Source organism: Bubalus kerabau, chromosome 18 (assembly GCF_029407905.1).
Source record: "Bubalus kerabau isolate K-KA32 ecotype Philippines breed swamp buffalo chromosome 18, PCC_UOA_SB_1v2, whole genome shotgun sequence".
NCBI classification, from domain to species: Eukaryota; Metazoa; Chordata; class Mammalia; order Artiodactyla; family Bovidae; genus Bubalus; species Bubalus kerabau.
The window spans coordinates 9,592,170-9,613,729 of NC_073641.1; the positions used below are offsets into that span (position 1 = coordinate 9,592,170).

General features: G+C 43.5%; 1 protein-coding gene and 1 non-coding gene across 8 annotated transcripts in view; both read right to left on the reverse strand.

The window, feature by feature from the left end:
* ARHGEF28 (Rho guanine nucleotide exchange factor 28) overlaps positions 1-21,560 on the reverse strand; it is a 346,823-nt gene that overhangs the window by 42,355 nt on the left and 282,908 nt on the right. For all 7 annotated transcript variants that reach the window (XM_055554799.1, XM_055554792.1, XM_055554797.1 and 4 more), the window contains exons 25-31: positions 17,721-17,975; positions 16,762-16,838; positions 13,210-13,388; positions 12,102-12,193; positions 10,427-10,609; positions 4,735-4,866; positions 1,707-1,807 (exon numbers count right to left, since the gene is read on the reverse strand). In XM_055554799.1, coding sequence (XP_055410774.1) covers positions 1,707-1,807; positions 4,735-4,866; positions 10,427-10,609; positions 12,102-12,193; positions 13,210-13,388; positions 16,762-16,838; positions 17,721-17,975 — 1,019 coding nt within the window. The remainder of the gene's footprint in view (positions 1-1,706; positions 1,808-4,734; positions 4,867-10,426; positions 10,610-12,101; positions 12,194-13,209; positions 13,389-16,761; positions 16,839-17,720; positions 17,976-21,560) is intronic.
* Positions 16,119-16,191, reverse strand: TRNAW-CCA (transfer RNA tryptophan (anticodon CCA)). The gene has a single exon. It is a non-coding gene; the product is annotated as a tRNA-Trp (tRNA).

Genomic DNA, 21,560 nt, shown 5'->3' on the forward strand with positions numbered 1-21,560 from the left:
AAGCAGCATCTTGAACAGGGGAAGGACAAATGATGGGAAAGGAGATGCAGCTTATTCATTAGAGCTGTGCCCCACCCTCGGGAAGGTAATCCACTGCGTTTGTAAGAAGATTGTATGGCACATAATTTTTATACTCTATAAAAATTAGAAACACAGAAATGAGTTGGATTATGCCACATGAAGTCACCTATTCCCAAGATCCACTAAGCTTGATAGGAGACAGGAATTTTGAATTCTCATCTTTTTAATGGAGTTGGCCCGCCACCTTGTGGGCAATGTGCATAGCTGCATTAGGTGCTTTACACATGGGATATTTTGACATTTGGGTTACAAATGTGAAATTTTGAAAACATTTTTCAGAAATGCTTCTTTTAAAACCTTACCATATTAAGAAAGATAATTACAAAACAGCCATCATATACTTCTTTAAAGTGTGATTTCAAATGATTCTGCTCTATAGGTCAATTCATTTCTCAAAATGCCTTATTAATGGCAAAATTTTCCAGGTAGGTTCATCCAAAGAGGAACCTGGACACCTCATCTCTTACCTGGGACTGAATCATGGAAGGGGAGGACTTTAGGGGTGGAAGCCACCTCAGCTTTCCATTCAAAACTAATCAGGCCTTCCCCTACTTCCCTCCTCTAATAACAAAAAAGCAGCTGGAAACTAGACTTGAAAGTGAAGTTTGCCCTGAAAAGAGCGGAAGAGCAGGAATGTTTTAAGATGAAAACACTTAGAGAGCTTACAGTCAGAACAAGTGGAGTGAAATCTAATGACTATATTCATTTTGGCCTATGAAGTTTGAAAAAACACTAAATGACAGCCATCTTTTCTATGGCTTTTAAAATATCTTTGATTTCTCAGTCATATGTAATAAACACAAAAATATCTATGAAATACAAAATGTTACATAATTTACATAAAGATCTGACAGATGTCATTTTCCCACATTAACACACTGTGGTATCTGTAATGTACCTAATTCAATTTTAGATAAAGTAACTCTTGGGCCCAGATAACCCTGGGAAGGCCCACCAGCCACCTCCCAGAATCATGTTCTTGTTCCCCATCTCTCTCCGACATCTCAGTTTCATTTGATGTTAATAGGAAATTTCATTTTAAAAGACTGTGTTGTAACCTATGTGTATAGTACGTACAAAGGAAAGGTGATACCACAAAGCAAAAACTGATTAGGGTAACTACAAGACTATCAGAAAGGCAGGTGACGATAAGAGTGGTGAGAGGAAAACAATCAGAAAGGAGAGGAAGGTAAAAGGAAGTGAAGAAGCCAGGACGTTTCAAAGTCAAAATTATTTCTGCCACTTTGGCATCACCTGGTTGCATAAGGGCCTGCGAGCCCAGGACCACCTCTCAGCCAAGAGGTACTAAATGTCATGGGTGAAAAGCTGGAGGTTTGCAGGGCGGAAAGTGAGACCAGAAGCAAGAGCGCAGACACACAAATAAACATTTGAGTTTTCAATCTTTTTAATAACTTCATTTGTTTCTTGGTTTACACCTACACGATATCAGAAAAGCAAGAACATTTTAAGAAAAAAGGTAGAAAGTTTAAGTACGAATACTGAAATGGAGAACAATGCAGGAAAACACTTGCAGACTATTCACTGCCGAGGACAGACCAGGAGCTGAGGTTGTTTTATTACACAAAGTAACCGGTGCCATTTACTAACGAGTCAGTTCACAATACCTTCTCCCCCGCATCAGAAAGCGCCAGGTGGGCTCCCACACCCTGGGTCCCGGCATCCACATGCCGACAGCCTCTTCCTCCTGTCCCTTCTGTGACTAGTGCTGGAAGCACATCGTTGAGACAGAAACAAAAAGGACATCATCAAACACCAGCCAGCGGACGGGGTCCTTGGTACACAGCTGACACATATTCCAAGGTAAGAAACATCGCAACGTCACATGTATCGAACATTCTTCTACGAGGTGCTAAAACAGAGCAGAGTAAAGTGCAGAGTCCCTGCCCCCAGGGAGCTTACACACTAGCAGGTGCCAATCTGACCCATGGCATCCAGCGTTTTTACTTTTCTTTCTTTCTGGCAGAGAGATGTCTGTGTGATGTCTGTGGTACCAAGACGGTAGGATTCTATCTCACATTCACTTAATGGGGAAAGAGACCTGGGGAGGGTCAAATAAAAACAGGCACAGCAGAAGAAAAGCGAGGGCTGGCAGACCAGCTCTAAGGAGACAGGTCTGGGAAGCCTCCTTCAGGGCCAATACAAGAGCAGCAGGTCATAAACAAGGGAGGGAGGCGTCCAACAGGAGGAATGAAATGTCTTTCTAAGCAGGTGAAGATGGCGGAAACTGCATGAGCTCAGAGTCATGAAACTGAGAAGCTGTCCTTATCTCCAAATAACTTACTGGTAATATTTTCAATACTTTCCAAGTGTGTTTTTTCCCTTACAATTCTTGCTTATGCTCTAAATTCACAAACACTGTAATTACTATATACTTAATGTATGAAAACACAGAAATATTTTTAGCCCAGAAATATGTTTAAGTACCAAAGAGATTTCACTCCATCCATTAAATCTCCAGTGGTGGGATTTTATTTATTTATTTATCCACCCATGTGAATTTAGTTAAAATTTATACCATGTTCATCTTGCACAGATTAAAACTAGACTTTCCAGAGCCCTTTCCCACATAGAATTTCACTGGAACTCTGCCCAATCAAGACCTCATGAAATAAATATTCATTTGTGACACTATTTATAATTTTTTTCCTTGGTACTATCTTAGAACTTTATTTCTGATGAAGGAAATACTTTTTTATTTAAATTAATTAAAAAATACTTAGATCTCTGGAAAATGAGAGCCCTCTATGATTCCAACGGCCTCTTTTATTATGAAAAAGCTTTTGTTTATGCAGAAACTGCTTCAAATTATATCAGCTGAAATTTAAGTTCATTTTGCCCAAGCTGGTCAATGCTTCCTCTATAGTGAAGGGACACTTTGTAGAGATTTTTCTGGCACTCAAAAATGGTTCAACTCTTGGATATTATTCCTAACTCTCAGAGAGATGCCCAAAGAATTGGCCATTCTCTCTCTTGTCCCCCTCATAGACATGAGGACCACCAGATAGGGAAAGAAGCTGACGGTGAGCCAGATGAAGGCAAGAAGAGTGGAACGGATCAGGTTCCTCTGCTCCTGTATTCTCTTTCAGAACAGACAAGAGGGTCTTCGTAATTTCACAGGAAGTAGATTTACCTGTCTACCTGATTAGGTATATTGAGAACTGAAAACAGAGGGTCTTTCTTGGCCTGTAATCTCAGACTGACATGGGCCTGACTTAGAAGGACCCAGTCCTTGAAGCCTGTCATAGGACTAACCCATCCAGTTACAGACTTTTTGTTTAGGAAAGTGTTTTTCACCCTCATCAACTCTATAAGGAGCATCAAAGTCCGGTAGCACTGTGTTCCAGTCCAGCCCCAGCACTGAACACCAACCTGTCCCTCCTCTACAGGAACCCTGACATCAGGCCGCTGGGGACAGGCTCTGGATGGTTCTAGTAGATGTCAGGGGAGATGACGGCCCGGTCTGATGGAGGTGGGTGCGCCCTGTGCTCGGAGCAGCTGCTGGAGCTGAGCGGAGCCTCTCCAGCTGTCCCTGGGCTGAGGCTGAGAGCAGCAGATCCCTACTCGTATTTTTAGCTAGAACTTCCTCAATGGCATACTGAGGTTCTTCTTTAAAAAGGAAATCACCCGGGGCAGTACAACTCCCCTGACGAATCTGGGCTGTGTTGAAATGAAAAACATATGTGCACATTCTGAAAATAGAAACCCAGGATTAGATAAAGTAGAACCCAAGAGGGGAAAGTAATTATTGGTGCTAGTTTTAAAAAATGTATAAAATTTTAAAACTGGACTGCTTCCATTCATCTCTTAATTAACCAAGGGATGCTGTTAAAGAAATTCTAAGGCAATTTAATCCGCCAATCTCTAGCTACTAAAAGACATCTTATCTTGAGCATAGAAGACCTGGTGGAAGTAAGGTTTTTAGTCACCAGGATATAATGAAAACCACGTGCTTCTATCTCAAAACCCTCTAGAGAATGAAATATTTAGCTTACAACTACACATATGATTAAGTTTTGAGAAATTACTGAAATCAACTTACTACATTCTATTTTTCTGTATTTAAAGTCTTCCGAAAAACTGTTTAATAAATGAATCCCGACCTCAAAGTGTATAGCAACATTGATCAAGAATCTTTTGGTGCTTCTACATTTATGTGGGTGTGTGTGTACGTGTGTCTTGCATGTGTGCATGCACGCATTAGATTCTAGTTTTCTGAGTTTGGTTTTCTCAGTTGACCATATGAGATGAAGGTAAAGGACTTACTTTTTAATGAACTGCAGGGACCCTTTTCCAAAAAAAAAAAACCCAAAACTGCAAAAGCTCTTGCAAGACTGCATTCAGTTAAGTCACAGCCAACACAAGGCAGGGCAGGGTGTGGGGAAGGTCACTGCCTGCCTGAGTCGCCTACGCTGGGCAGCACCGCCTACAGCCACTCTCTAAGTCCTGGTCCTGGGAACACCAGTGTCGTTACTTTAGGTCAAGCAGGCCTGCGTATTTATTCTCAGATTGTTTCCTAAAGAACACACTCAGAACCCTCCAAATCAGGGCACAGTTGCTGCCTTCATCTTATGTGCCCACGCTACGCTCCAGGTCTGTGCCCAGGCTCACCGCGAAGGCCGCATGCTCACTTACAAGCAGTAGACGATCCTGGTGCGTCCTGAGAACGGAGCACGTCCGGCATAGCAGGTTCTCCGCAACCTTCCTCGGGGGACTGGAACGCATCGCTCGTCTGGGAAGCCTCCACTGCCACTTGCAGACTCGCAGCTGAGGAGGAGGAGGAAAACAAAAGCCAATTTAAAAGACACACACACACATTTTTTATTTAGTTCAGGGGTTAGCAAGCTGTATTTTACCTGTGTCTGTTTTTATACGTCCCAGGAGCTAAAAATGACTTTTACCTCTTTTACAGTTGTATTAAAATACACATCCATGCACAAAGAAGAGTGTGTTCCCAAAAAACTGTACATGGCCTGCAGAGCCTAAAATATTTACTATCTGGCCCTTTACAGAAAAAGTTTACCCACCTGAAATTTAGACCAATACTTTCAGTATCATTTTATGATATAGGATTAATTCAATTTTTTTAAAAAAACTCGCAGTATAAAAATAATTCAAATGCAACTTTCAGTAAAATAGTATGCTTTAAAAAAACTTCCTGAAACTCAGTTAAATATAATATCAGGCATTAGGATTTTCAAACTAACTACTCAGAAATATTAGTTATTCTTCAAAAGAGAATTTCCCCAAACATGCCTTAAATAAAATACAGGTTCCCAATTCTTACACCTCGACCTACTGGATCAGATTATCCAGAGAAGAAAACAGAGGAGTTGAATTTTAAAGAGCACCAAAGGCTCCTCTTGAGATCTGGTAAGACTGGGAAACACCACACAGAGAAAGGCAGGTTTTTAATGACAAGGAAAAGTCTGCAATTAGCATGGAGAATAGTATAATTCTGAGGATTCTACAAATATTTCTAAAACACTATCTGTCCAGTGATTCAATTTAGCAGCTAGTCATTGAGCACCTACTCTGGGGGCCACTGGGCATCTGCTAACTAATAAGGTGAGTTTGCAGAGGAGGAAAGAGACATATAGAACTAAGTCTGCTGCAGGGCAATGCACATCAGCGCCAAGTTCTGCCAGCCAGGTGTCAGAGCACCACAGAACGCCCAGCAGCACAGGCTAAAACTGCGAGCACGTAACTTATGTGATAAAGACATCATCAAGGATAATGAGAGGGCCCCTGGCTCATGTCAATCCAGCCTTTGGGCTTTATTTCTAAAACCTCTCTCGTCTCTACCCTCTTCTCTCTACTTGCATTGCCAACAGTCCTGGTCTAGACCAAGGCCCCAGCCTCTCTCACTGTAACCGCTTCTTAACAGTCTCCAGGCAAACTATTCCCCTTCTGATCTTGTTTTCCGTTCATCAACCCTCATTCTTTTCAAGACATAAATAAGATCATACTACACCCATGATTAAAAGCTTCCAACAACTAACTTTCCATTGGTTTTGGAATAAAATCTCTCTCTCCCTCTCTCTTTAACCACAGTCTACAAATATCTGGTCCCTGCCCACCCATAGTACAGTCTCCTCTGCCTCCTGCCACCTGGCCTTCCTTCTTTCACTGAACATGCCAAGCTCATTGCCGATGCAGGGGCTACAAACTCACATTCTCTCAGCCCAGGAATTGTCTTCCCCAAGGTCTCCAGACAGTTGGCTTCTCATCGGTCAATTCTCACCTCAAAACATAACCTCAGAGCGTCTTCCCTGACCTCTCTACATTAAAGCCTTCCCCTCATCCAATCCCATTATCTTACTGGCTTCCTGAAATTACCTTGTTTCTTTGTGTTTTGTTCACTAGAGATTTTTATGAAAGCATTACTCTTTCCTTAGTTGGCACCAACAATAGTCCACATGGTTCAGTCCAGTTCAGCTGCTCAGTCGAGTCTGACTCTCTGCAATCCCATAGATGCAGCACGCCAGACCTCCCTGTCCATCACCAACTCCCGGAGCTTGTTCAAACTCATGTCCATCGAGTCGGTGATGCCATCCAACCATCTCATCCTCTATCTTCCCTTCTCCTCCTGCCTTCACTCTTCCCCAGCATCAGGGTCTTTTCAAATGAGGCAGCTCTTTGCATCAGGGGGCCAAAGTATTGGACTTTCAGCTTCAGCATCAGTCCTTCCAGCGAATATTCAAGACTGATTTCCTTTAGGACTGACTGGTTTGATCTCCCTGCAGTCCGAGGGACTCTCAAGAGTCTTCTCCAACACCACAATTCAAAAGCATCAATTCTTCGGTGCTCAGCTCTCTTTATAGTCCAACCCTAACACCCATACATGACTACTGGAAAAACCATAGCTTTGACTAGACAGACTTTTGTTGGCAAAGTAATGTCTCTGCTTTTTAATATGCTGTCTAGGTTGGTCATAACTTTTCTTCCAAGGAGCAAGTGTCTTTTAATTTCACGGCTCCAGTCACCATCTGCAGTGATTTTGGAGCCAAAAAAAAAAAATACTCTGTCACTGTTTCCATTGTTTCCCCATCTATTTGCCATGAAGTGATGGGACCAGATGCCATGATCTTAGTGTTCTGAATGTTGAGTTTTAAGCCAGCTTTTTTCACTCTCCTCTTTCACTTTCACCAAGAGGCTCTTTAGCTCCTCTTCACTTTCTGCCATAAGGGTGGTGTCATCTGCATATCTGAGGTTATTGATATTTCTCCCGGCAATCTTGATTCCAGCTTGTGCTTCATCCAGCCTGGCATATCACATGATGTATTCTGCATATGTTACATAAGCAGGGTGACAATATACAGCCTCGATGTACTCCTTTCCCAATTGGGAACCAGTCTATTGTTCCATGTCCAGTTCTAACTGTTGCTTCTTACCCTGCATACAGATTTCTTAGGAGCCAGGTAAGGTGGTCTGGTATGCACATGGTAGGTAGATGCTTAATGCATATCTGATGAATAAATGAGTGAGAGATTCTCCATCAGTGGACTCAGCCATGAAATTAAAAGATGCTTACTCCTTGGAAGAAAAGTTATGACCAACCTAGACAGCATATTGAAAAGCAGAGACATTACTTTGCCAACAAAGGTCCATCTAGTCAAGGCTATGTTTTTTCCAGTGGTCATGTATGGACGTGAGAGTTGGACTGTGAAGAAAGCTGAGCGCCAAAGAATTGATGCTTTTGAACTGTGATGTTGGAGAAGACTCTTGAGAGTCCCTTGGACTGCAAGGAGATCCAGCCAGTCCATTCTAAAGGAGATCAGCCCTGGGTGTTCTTTGGAAGGAATGATGCTAAAGCTGAAACTCCAGTACTTTGGCCACCTCATGCAAAGAGTTGACTCATTGGAAAAGACTCTGATGTTAGGAGGGATTGGGGGCAGGAGGAAAAGGGGATGACAGAGGATGAGATGGCTGGATGGCATCACCAACTCGATGGACGTGAGTTTGAGTGAACTCCGGGAGATAGTGATGGACAGGGAGGCCTGGCATGCTGGGATTCATGGGGCCGCAAAGAGTCGGACACAACTGAGCGACTGAACTGAACTGAACTGAACTGATGCCCTCCTCAGGCTTTCCAGGTAGCTCAGCTGGTAAAGAATCCGTCTGCAATGCAGGAGATCCTGGTTTGATTCCTGGGTCGGGAAGTTCCCCTGGAGAATGGATAGGCTACCCACTGCAATATTCTTGGGCTTTCCTGGTGGTTCAGACACTACAGAATCCACCTGCAATGCAGGTCACCTGGGTTCAATCCCTGGGTTGGGAAGATATCCTGGAAAAGGGCATGGCAAGCCACTCCAGTATTCCTTTTTTTTCCCCACTCCAGTATTCTTGCCTAGAGAATCCCCATAGACAAAGGAGCCTGGTGGGCTACAGTTCATGGGGTTGCAAAGAGTCAGAGATGACCGAGAAACTGAGCACACATGCCCTCCTTAAAAGCTCAGTCTCCTCAACTGTGAAACAGATGCAACAGATTCCATGACTTCTAAATCCTCTTCCAGAGGTAGTGTGCTGAGATTTCTAAGACAGAACTTAACAAATGTTTTCTGCAAACAACTAGAGAGTAAATATTTCAGGCTTTGTGGGCCTACTGCAACTATTCAGTTGCCTGTTGCAACTATTCATCTTTGCCATTGTAGCCAGAGAGCAGCCATAGACAAGAGGAAACACACAGGTGTGCCTGTGATCCAACAGAACTATCGCTATAAAAACACGTGGTGGGAGGTGGGACGCATTTAGTCCACGGTCTGTAATTTATCAAGCCGTGTGCTGAATGACCGCATCCCCTGCCACTCTCAGGTGGTGGCTTTTTTTTATCTCCCAAGCCCTCCATCCCTATTGTCACTTCCAGTCTATTAGCCCTCAGATCAGATCAGATCAGTCGCTCAGTTGTGTCCGACTCTTTGCAACCCCATGAATCGCAGTACACCAGGCCTCCCTGTCCATCACCAACTCCCGGAGTTCACTCAGACTCACATCCATCGAGTCATTGATGCCATCCAGCCATCTCATCCTCTGTCGTCCCCTTCTCCTCTTGCCCCCAATCCCTCCCAGCATCAGAGTCTTTTCCAATGAGTCAACTATTAGCCCTATTTCCTCCCTAAACCTGTTTTTCCTTTGAATTTTATGCCACCAGATTTATACCACTTACTGGCCCTCCTGGTTGTCATTCATCTACAGACTCTCAAACAACACAGCACCTGGCATAAGTCCTCTCCCCTCCCCCAGTGCTACTCTTGTCAAAATTCTCTGTCATCGCAACTCTATGAACATGGTCCTCCAACACCCTGGCCTCTCATCTCCCTAACTTTTTCGCCTTCACTGACCTCATCCTCCACCTACCCCAGCCAGCAACTCCCACGGTTATGCCCTAGACTCTGTTATTCTCCCACACTGCACTCATAGGGCTCCTTTAAAAACACAAATCAAGACATTCCTCTACTCAAAACTCTGTACTGCTTCCCATGTCACTCACAATGAAATTCAAAGTACTTAATCTTGATCTCATCTATGTAACCCACGTCCTAGGCGCTGTCCCTCATCTCCCGCCACTCTCCACCCCTATTTCACTCCACCTGCACTGTCCCCTTTGCTGTTCCTCAAACAAGCTGGGTGCTCGCCTGCCTCAGGGCCTTTGCACCTGCAGTTCTCCAATCTGGAACATTCTTTCTCCAGTTGTCTACTCTGCTTTCTCACTTCCTTCTTGTCTGCTCACATATCACCATATCAAAGAGCACTTCCCTGGTCATCCTAACAAAATTAGAACCTCCCCAACCCCATCTGGAGAAGGCGATGGCACCCCACTCCAGTACTCTTGCCTGGAAAATCCCATGGACAGAGGAGCCTGGTAGGCTGCAGTCCATGGGGTCGCTAAGAGTCAGACACAACTGAGCGACTTCACTTTCACTTTTTACTTTCACGCATTGGAGAAGGAAATGGCAACCCACTCCAGTGTTCTTGCCTGGAGAATCCCAGGGACAGGGGAGCCTGGTGGGCTGCCATCTATGGAGTCGCACAGAGTCAGACACGACTGAAGTGACTTAGCAGCAGCAGCAGCAGCAGCAGCAGCAGCCAACCCCATCACTCTCTATTCCTCTTATCCTTATTTTCCTTCATAGCACTTGAACCAAACTGACATTTTTTTTAAAAATATATTTTGCTGTTTCTGGAATCAGTAAGGACTCTGTCTCTGAATAATAAGGATTTATTCTGCTGTATCTTCAGCTCCAAGACCACAACACATGGCACATAGTAGCTGCTTAATAAACATTTTGGGAGTCTGTTGAGAAAAATCCTTTTGGAAGCAACTTACCCTCTTTCAGTGCTGCGGCCAGTAATGAGGCTGCCTGGGGAGGCTCTCCGGGGTCTGGTTGAATGAGGAGGTGGGGCTCTAGATGGACATCCTGATATCCACTCAGTTCTCCAAGTTTCGCGTAGATATGCAGTTTCTCTTCCAAATATGTGCAAATTTGTTGATCTTGGTTACTGAGTATTTCTAAGAAATAGTATTTATCATTGAAAATTGTCACATGAATATAACAAATGAAAACCCAGGCTCTAAGACAAAAATGTTGCTAATTAGCAAGCAGGACGGTTGAACAGGTCAAGTACAAGTCATTGGGTGGAACAAACATAGATTCAAATCCTAACTTTCTATTTGGTGACTGTAGCTTCCAGCAGATGATTAAACATCTTCCACTGTCTCTTCTGTAAATTTGTTGTACTCAATAAATGTTTGTTTCCCTTCCAATTCCCCTAATTCCAGAAAACCTTGCAAAGCCAATCTTTGTTTATTCAGGCTGTTTTCTATTAAGACTAAACCTGAAGCTCAGGAATGAAAATTGAGGCGGCGCTGTCCATGATGAGAGCTTCCCGCAAGGGAAAACAACGCCAGGGCCGGGCCGCTCGGCCTTCAGCCAGTCCTGGTCAAACCAAACATACCGGTTTACATTTTTGGTTTCTCAACATCCAATTTCTTTAACCATCTTCGCATGCATCGTCTTCCTCTAATTTCAGCATGTCACACAATTCTTAGAGCTTAAAGGGACCACAACCAGCAGCGAATCCAGGGCTTCTCAGTCTGCCTCAGAATCATCAGAGGGGAGTTTAAAATCCTGGCGTGTACAGCCCATTGCCCTCAAATTCTGGGTGAGTTGGCTGAGGGTGAAATCCAGGCATCAGAATTTTTAAAGACCTCTGCAAGTGATTCTAATGCCCAGTGAGAGGTGAGAATCACTGAGCTCATTTAATTTCCTTATTTCACAGATTTGGAAACCAAGGACCAGAGTTCCTATGATCCTTGTCCAAAGTCAGTCAACTGTGGCCTAACAGTGCTGGGATCTAAAATCAAAACACTACACAACAGGGTTTCCCTGGTGGCTCAGTGGTGAAGAATCTACCTACCGATGCAGGAGACATGGGTTCGATCCCTGGTCCAGGAAGAGCCCACGTGCCATGGAGCAACTAAATCCACGTGCCACAACCCTTGAGCCTGCGCTCGAGAGCCCGTGCTCTGCAACCAGAGAAGGCCCTGCAACGGCTGCTCTCCACCCAGGAATCTGTATGTGAGATTAAAACCCAAACACCACAACCAGAGAGCAGCCGCCACTCACCACAACTAGAGAAAAGCCCGTGCAGCAACAAAGACCCAGCACAGCCAAAAATAAATTAATTTTTAAAAACACTAGACAACAGCTCCCATGCCTATCTGCGCCACACTGCCCATAATTACTGTCATGTTATATGCAGAATTTTAAACATATATATTTTAATCACTAAGGAGGAAGAGGTAGGGAGTCATTTTATTTGAGCACTTCTAGTATCAATATATATTAATATATATACATTTTTTGAGAGCAGCCAGGGTGGGCCTTGGGTGCATGCACAAAATTAATTATTCAGTCTTGAACTCCTATTCACGCCACCTGGGCCTTCCCAGTCTCCCAGAAGAACCGCGTGACCAGGACACAGGGGCGTCTGCTCTGTACCTTGGCATTGCTGAATCTTCGCCACTCTGGCTTCAGCTTTCCTCCTCTCTTCATCAGACTCACTTGTCCTTCCCCCTTCTTCTTCTGGGCAACTTTAAAAGACAACAGCCAAGAGAGACAACTGAAACCATACCCAGGTCTCTTTAGGTTCATTAGAAAGACATGGGAACTTGGCAGAAGAATTATTCAGAAAAGAAAAATTTAGCATAAAGAGAATTCATCATGCCCCCTGGCCAAGAGATTTGGTTTTCTTGAGTATATAATGGAGCTTGCATAATGTAAGAGAGCTTTCAAAGTGAGCAATTTAGGATGACTCAAATATTCCAACAAACACACACATACACAAACATCTACATACACAATACCAATGCCAGGAGTAGGTACAATTAAAAGAATACTTTTTGCTTTCTACTGCATTTGGGTATTTCCATTCTTAATGAGGGTAAGAGTAGAGAGACTAGAGGTGGATGGAGGTAGGGTGCCAGGCTGGGTGGAGTGCAGTGGAGGTGGAGGAGTTTTATACATCTTTCAAGATCTAATCAAATTACCATTAAGAACGATCACCCTCACACCCCCATTTATAAAAACTGTCATAGCACCAGCAATGAGGGGTCAGCTGATACAGATCCACTGGTCTAAAAATGTTTATTGAATGATTCTTCTGAATTATGGACACAGAAAAACAGAAGACATGGCCCCTGCCCTCGAGGAGCTTCCAATCTAATAACCAAACATATAGACATAAATAAAATAATAGCTTCAAGGCAGTAGCAGATATCAAGCATCAAATAAATGCTTTGGGAGCAGGTATTAAGGGATTTCAGGTTAGGAAGAGACCAGTGGAACTGCGGAGGTCTTCATGAAGATGCTGGGTCACAGCTGTACCAAGACGGGCGGGAGTCACACAGGCAGAGGGAGACGGGGCGTTACATGCAGGGAGGTGTGGAGAACAAAGATGCAGATGAGGGGCTATGGCAGGCGGGAGCAGGGGACAGGGAGCAGACCCTTCTAGCTGAGGCTGAGATTTCATGCAGGGGAGACATGGTTAGATTATTTTCCCCAACAGAACAAGTCCATTCCCACAATAGTGGACAGAAGGAAATGCTACCTTTCTACTGCCTGTTGGATCCGTCTCATCCAGGTATTTCTTTCCTCCTTGGAGTTGGTATGGATTTCATACATCTCGGGACCAGCAGATGAAGCGCTGATCAAAAACATTCCTCTCTCCTCATTCGCAACTTCCCTAGCAATGAGCTTCTGAAGGGAAATAACTGATGGCTTCTGATCCTACATAAAACAGGATGAGCTGCAGATGAAACAGTGTCCTACTTAAAGGAAGGGTCTCTCAAAACACAATAGCTAAGGAAAGTGACAGTATTAGGCAAATATCTCAATGCAACCTTTCCGGAAGAGCTGTGGAAGTGGGTAAGTTCTCCAATGAAAAAGGTATGGTGAAAAGCGGATGCAAGAGAATATCCTTAGGAATTGATGATTTTAAAAGATAGCATTTAAAAAGAACAATCAGAGCAATAGGAAAAAATATCCAAAAAGGCAGTAGTGAGGGATAGAGAGACTTTTCTAGAAGGGCATGGAAACAGTGTATCAAACATTATGAATAGATTAAGAGGGTTGGAAGACCTAAAGTGACCCTTGGATTTGGCACTTAACAGCAACAGTGTTTTCACAAGGTGATGCGTACAGAACCCCAAGCACCAAAGAGAAATCTATTAAAATGAAAGGTAAGCAAGGAGAGGCAAGACCCCAGATTCTCCAGGACCAGTGTCTCCTGCTACCACAGAACCAAGCACAGAGGCTCACTCCCACGGGCAAATGCCTCTTGTTCTCACCAACCGATAGGTGAGCTCTTGGTAAGCAGAAGTGGGTCTAATTCATCTTCATATACCTAACGCATTGTTTTGAATAAAGTAGGCAACTCAGTAAATGTTTGAAGAACTCTATTTGGCATAATTCCATCAGACGGAAATAGGAACAAAGTCTAAAATTTGGCTGATTAAATCACTTTTCCTATCAACATTTACTGTGATCCTTCAGGGCCTCCTTCTAAGCACTGGGGATTCAAAGATGAATAAAAAAACATGGATAATGCTAATTTTGGTAGGTAGCGATAGTTGAACAAATGGCCAAAAGAATGCCTACATAATGAACACTTTGGGGGCTAAATATGAAGAATCTTCTTTGGTTTGTGGCTTCTACCACTGTTTACAGAGCTGGCTGCAGCACGCAGCTTTGCTTCTGCCCCAGGAACCAAGAGATGCCTTTATCCAGAACATGCCGCTCCAGCCCTCCTTGGGGACTCCTTAGTGCCACCCTATTTTCCCAGCATCATCCAGCTTCACCACATCTGAAGTTGTGTGCAAGGGTACGACCAGAGGATCACTTCACTCTATCTTCATCCAATTCTTAAGGGAAGCAAACACAAGAAACCAACCCACCATGGGACAAACCATTGGTCTACTCAGTCTTGGGTGCTGCCCTCTGCTCGTGGAAGTCAAAGCTGCTTTGTGCCAAAGCTTTTGGAATGCTGCATGTTCTAATTAGGGAGCACCTGTGAGCATGTTTAATATCCTTTACTCGATTATGGGTTTACTATATAAGACCTTATCTACTTTCCTTCTTGCAATGCTGTTTCAGCTTCCTCAGCTTACAAGGTCAGCAGTCTCTATACATAAAGAGGCAGAGGCAGAGTAGGTCTGAATATATATAAACACACACACACACATAATTTGAACCAGTACTTTAGTGTTGCAGGAGAGGAGGTGGTGGGGTCAGATATTTTAAAAATGAAAAACAGGTCAGTGGATAGACCTGTTTAACCACCATTTAACCACCATAGACCAGGAGGCATCAGGGGCAGGACCATGATTACTCATATGAACCACACAGGGACACTAGGGACGATCAAGAATTCAAATTAAATCTCTAGGAATGGAGGGAACCTGGCTACTTTGGAGACAGATGTCAAAAACTAGTGACGCAAAGGCCTAGGTCAGCTTGCAGAGAGCTTTTTTAAAAATAATTTTCCAGTCTCTAAAAACTGAGCATTTCACTGTTTTAAAATAAAAACACTAGATTTCTGAGTTTTGGGGGAAAGCAGAAGATTAGCATCCCTGGGCCCATGCCCTCATTTAAAACACAGGCAAAGGCTGAGTCATCCTGCCCTCTGCAGGAAAGGGCATGGATTCACCAGCCCACTCTAGTCTCTACCACTACCAGCTCCTTGACAGCAGGAGTCCGGGCTGGTTTACTCATTTATTAATATATTTCCTGCCCAATCCCTGAAGACACTGGAGTTGACAACCCCTGCCCAAGGGAAAGAGGTAAAGGAACTTCTACGTTCAGCCTCATTGTTACATCACATCCACTGGTGATTACATAACGTGGCCGATTCTGTTTAGTAATTCATTCCATATCAATCAATGGATGACAAATACCAACACTGCAGAGAGCTTCCATTATGCTGCTCACATTGGTACCGCATCTTAGATTCTTCCCTGTAACAGGGCCTGATGCTCCACAATGCTGATAAGGGGTTAACTGAGAGCATCTTCCACCTTTAACTGAGTCACTGTGAGCCACAAGATGCTGCATAAGACATGCTATAAAATATTGGTTTTACTGCTATTCTATGCCTCACTCTGTGCTGGCAATGAGATTAAGTAACACAGTACAAAGATCAGTGTTACGTGAACAGCCTTATTATCTAATAGCCACTATGGGAGAATGAAGAAAGAAGCCTCTTTACACTTGAGATACCAGGATGGTGTTCTCATGTTTGGCAGAAGGGACAGCACGAATGGAGTTAGCAACTGGTACAGCAGTCACTGTCCAGCAGGGATCAAGAGAGTGAGGTACCAGAAAGACAGAAAGAAAGTGAAGTCGCTCAGTTGTGTCTGACTCTTTGCAACCCCGTGGACTGTAGCCTACCAGGCTTCTCCGTCCATGGGATTCTCCAGGCAAGAATACTGGAGTGGGTTACCATTTCTTTCTCCAGGGGATCTTCCTGACCCAGGGATCGAACCTGGGTCTCCCGCATTGGAGGCAGACACTTTAACCTCTGAGCCACCAGGGAAGCAGCATTAATATCTCAGTTGCTGAGAAGTCAGGAATGGGAGGGGAGGGGGTTTCTGAAGGGAAGACCAAGATAGTCAAGCAGCAGAGGATCCCCTGGTGGCTCAGTCAGTAAAGAATCTGCCTGCAACGCAGGAGACCTGGGTTCGATGCCTGGGTTGGGAAGATCCCCAGGAGGGCATGGCAACCCACTCCAGTATTCTTGCCCAGAGAATCCCCATGGACAGAGGAGCCTGGAGGGCTGCAGTCCATGAGGTTGCAAAGAGCTGGAGACAACTGAGTGACTAAGCACACATTCACCAACTAGTATTCAAGTACTTCAATATTTTCACAATTGATCAAATTGCTGCATCAACTGACTACCAGTCCTGGTTATGATAAATCAACTCACATCATGCTTGGAAAACCAACTGGATGCTTGTTACTGAACACTGTAATCACTGATAATGGGACTATACCACAGGCATGATCTTGTCAATGACCATTTAATTTCACTAGGCATTTCAGGCATTTTCCAAGAAGATGTGGGATTAAAGTAACTGAAATATTCATCACATGGCTGAATACTTACAACAGCTGCAAAGATGTATTTCTGGTCTTTTTCTTGTAAAAAGAGCAGCACATCAGTTAGAAGTAGAGCTAGGATATCTTCAAAGGAAAAAAATTACTAGTATTAATGAATCAAACCACAATTCAATGCCCTTATTAAAATTCTCATTTCCTGTTTAAAAAAATTAAATATTAAAAAGCTAAGATTAAGTCTAATTATAAAACTTTTATGAAAACACCTGTATTATGATAGCTAAAGGCTTACTCTAGAGATAACATAGTAAGTAAGTGGCATTTAAGTGCATGCTTGTGTCTGTCGCTGTCAGTACAGCTAAATCTCCAGCAAAATTTAATGCTGTAGCTTTCAAAAATGGAAGAAAAATATTCAGTGAAAAACAAAATCCTATTAAGTCCAGTGGCCAGTGTTGACAAAGCCTCAGGCAAGGTGCGAGCTACAGAATCATTCCTTAAGGATCAGAATAAACTGTCTTAGACTCTGACCAGATTAACAAATGACTGCTCGGTAGCGAACGCCCCCAATGTCAACATGTATATTCATGCATTATGTCACTCCGTACCAAAGATGTTTAGAGTTTATTTCTCTCCTCAATGGTCTGAGCCCTGGGCTGGCTTGGCACACCATAGACTCTGGGTGTGTAGGCATATTTTCCAGAATAATATTTCCATGCCACCAATTAGGATTCTCAGTGCCTTTGATTCAGACTTGATCGCAAACTTGAAAACCCGTGCAACACTTAGGAAGCCTTTTGCTTGGGGGCAGCAAACTCTCCCCAGAGGTGTGCAGGGTAGGACACCTCTGCCTGTTGAGGTTTCCAACTAGATCCTGCAGCAGTCTTTCCACTGACCCACAGTTTGTGTGTGTGCCTGCACTGCTGAACCATTTTTCTTTGGAAAATCTGTCCTCTATTAAATGAATAATGTGCATTAGAGAGAGAAACTGATCTGTTAAAGCCACAGTACCTTTGAAACGACCTGTAGCAGTTTTCCAGTAGACAAGGCCATCGTATAACAGGGTCCTCTCTTTACTCATCAGTGCCTGTTTCCTAAACACATGGCCATTTTTGAGCTTGGTGTATGTTTTGTTTTCGATTTTATTTAGGATCTCAAGCCATTTTTGTTTTTTCTCGTATTCGCTGACTTTTAAATCCACAGCTGCAATCATGTCTTTAATTAAGCAAAGAGCTTTGCATAAGTCTCTCTGTTCTTCAGTGCTCTCTGCATGGGAAAAAGAATAGACACCAAGCAATAAGCCAGAGTGCTCAGGGAGACACTTTTCCTTTAATGTTAAAAAAAAGTTAAATACATCATCTAAATAGCAGAAATCCCATGGCAAAAATGTTGGACTAACTTCAAATAATGGACAACCAACAAGAACGTACTCTACAGTACATGCAACTCTGCTGAATACTAGGTAACAATGTAGACAGGAACATGTATAACTGAACCACTTTATTGTACACCTGAAACTAGCACAACATTGTTAATCAACTAAACGCCAATATTAAAAAAAGAGGGAAAAAATTCAAATAGTCTATCATCACTCTGCATCCCTCCTGCCCAAAAGGATGGTTCAAATGTGTCCTTATGAAGATTTCCTTATCAGATACTTCAGCAGGAACACTGTGACTACATGATGTCTGAGTTCTAGAGACTGATCTGACCTTCCTCCCTAGAGCCGTGCCTGTCATATCCCAAGTTCAGCCTTCCTTCCACCTGCCCAGACATGAGTAATCAAGCAGTCCCCATACCAAGCTCCTCAGAACTTCACTGAGCTACAAGCCCAACCAGGAATCCTTTCCCAAAAGGAGGCTGCAGTGTGACTTGGACACCAGACTTATTTGCCTTCCTGGATCCCTTGCTCCATAAAAAGTAACATTCAAAATTATAGTTTAAAACTGCATTAGCATAAAGATAAATATACTAATAATATGTATTAAAACATCTTTCAGCCTCAAAAATTGGGACCAAGGCACTGTGCTGAGTGGCTAAGTCAGTTAAGCCAACAGAGTAGATAATCATCAGCCCAACTACAATTCTTTGAAATCCAGGCCAAATCTCTTATCTCTAGACTATCTGAAGAAAAACTTCTAGAGGAGTTTCTGCAACAGTTTCCTGGAGCTTCTGATGAAGTAAATTTAACTATTTTCTAAATTTGATGTTTAAAAAACTAATTGACGTTTATAGAGGTGAATGGAACTCAAAGGGAAAGTTTCAGAAGTCAGAAACCGCTAGAAGGAGAGAAGAAAAGAAAGTCGACAGAGAAAATAAAAGATTCTCTAGAGCACCAGAAGTAAATACACAGAAAGAGCAGTGAAATGGAATAAGGACTTGTCCTCCAAAGGATCTAAACGTTCCAGGCTCTAAATGCCTTAAACGGGTACATGAAGGCTTAGTCAGTCAACCATGGAACAGACTGTGGCACCGTGGTTAACAAGGGAGATTTTCTCGTTGCCCACAATAGAGCCTACTGCCTTTGTGACCTTACTACCCGTCACTCACCTAAGCTGCAGTCCCCACCACCAAAAATATTCTTCTTTATAAAGAGTGTATTTCTTTTTTTTATTTTTTATTTTTAAACCTGAAACACTGTATTAGTTTTGCCAAACGTCAAAACGAATCCGCCACAGGTATACATGTGCTCCCCATCCTGAACCCTCCTCCCTCCTCCCTCCCCACACCATCCCTCTAGGTCGTCCCAGTGCACCAGCCCCAAGCATCCAGTATTGTGCATTGAACCTGGACTGGCAACTCGTTTCATACATGATATTACACGTTTCAATGCCATTCTCCCAAATCTTCCCACCCTCTCCCTCTCCAACAGAGTCCGTAAGACTGTTCTATACATCAGTGTCTCTTTTGCTGTCTTGTACACAGGGTTATAGGAAAGCTGAGTAGAGAAAATCAAAGTTGAATTACAAAGTGACTTAAAATAAGGCAAGAAAAGGCTCCAAGTCTTCTGATCTTCAGGGATAAGTCACTGTCTTTTAACAGCCTGCAACTCAAAAGTGCAGGAATGTGCGTGCCACCCAGAAGTCTTGTCAGGAATGCTTGCCTTGGGTTCCACCTCAGTCCTACTGAAGCAGACTCTGCTTGTAAACAAGATCTCCAGGTGAAAGGTCTTCTAATCACATTCCAAAAACACTGCCCTAGGAGAAGGCGATGGCACCCCACTCCAGTACTCTTGCCTGGAAAATCCCATGGATGGAGAAGCCTGGTGGGCTGCAGTCCATGGGGTCGCTAAGAGTCTGACACGACTGAGCGACTTCACTTTCACTTTTCACTTTCATGCATTGGAGAAGGAAATGGCAACCCACTCAGTGTTCTTGCCTGGAGAATCCCAGGGACGACGGAGCCTGGTGGGCTGCCGTCTATGGGGGTCGCACAGAGTTGGACACGACTGAAGCGACTTAGCAGCAGCAGTAAAGTCAGAGGACCTCATGTGCCCAGAAGCCAGAGAGAGAACTGGGGGAGAGGTCTGACTTAACTAAGGAGGCAGTGTTCACTCAGTCACTATGGCAGCTACACTGAGGAGCCAGAATTCACACTTCGCACTTCTGACACACCAAGTCGCAATCACTGTCTCACATTCTACCTGGAATTTTACATGGGACGATTCTTGGAGCAGCAGTAGCTGACCTCACACAATCTGACAGCTCTTAGACGTACATTAAAATTAAGAAAGAAAATATAACCACAATACAAACTGAAAGTCTTAATTTCATTTTCATTCTTTCACTAAGAACAAAATTATGAAGCATGTCTCTTTATATTGTGCTTATATTTTCTTGTATATTAATTATAGGAAGCAATAAAAACGGGACATAAGGAATGGGTGCTACCACTCCTGACTGAACTCACATTCTGCTGCTGCCGCTGCTGCTGCTAAGTCGCTTCAGTCGTGTCCGACTCTGTGCAACCCCATAGACGAAAGCCTACCAGGCTCCCCCGTCCCTGGGATTCTCCAGGCAAGAACACTGGAGTGGGTTGCCATTTCCTCCTCCAATGCGTGAAAGTGAAGCCACTCAGTCGTGTCTGACTCTTAGTGATCCCATGGACTGCAGCCCACCAGGCTCCTCCATCCATGGGATTTTCCAGGCAAGAGTACTGGAGTAGGGTGCCATTGCCTTTTCCAGAACTCACATTCTAATGTGACTAAAAAATTGGAAAGACTAAATCATGCATTTCTACTTACCAAGACCCCTACCAGTGAAAGGATGTTAAAAGCTGACTTTTTAGAGTGGGCATTATCATTTTCATGGTCTTCAAGTCAACTGATCATAATAAAGATAATAAAAACAGCTCCCACTCATCAAGCACCTTATTTATATTAGGCTGTATACTGAGCACTTTCTGAGGCCATATTATTTAAGCCTCACACCAGTTCCGTAAGATAAGGACTAGTATTTTCATTTGGTAGTGGAGAACACTGAGCCTCATTTCATTAACTTGCCCAACTAATGAGTGGCAGAGCCAAGTATCTGCAGTGGCCACGCGAATTTACACAAAGTCAAACCAAAGCCCTTGTTAACATAATACACTACCATCCTAATAATTCACTCATGATCAATAAGCCTGATCCTTGAGGAACAGGCACTTTTACCTATCCATTCACTGCACTGTTCTATTATTGATAACCTATTTGTACCAACCACAGGACTACCTATTGAACTAATAACCCCTCAAGGAGCTTACAAAACAGCCATGTGGCTTAACAGTGTCTCAGAGGATTCCCAGATATTAGTCTTTGATGAGTTGACAGGGTCAAAAATAGCTCCTTCATAAATCATCCTGAATCTAACA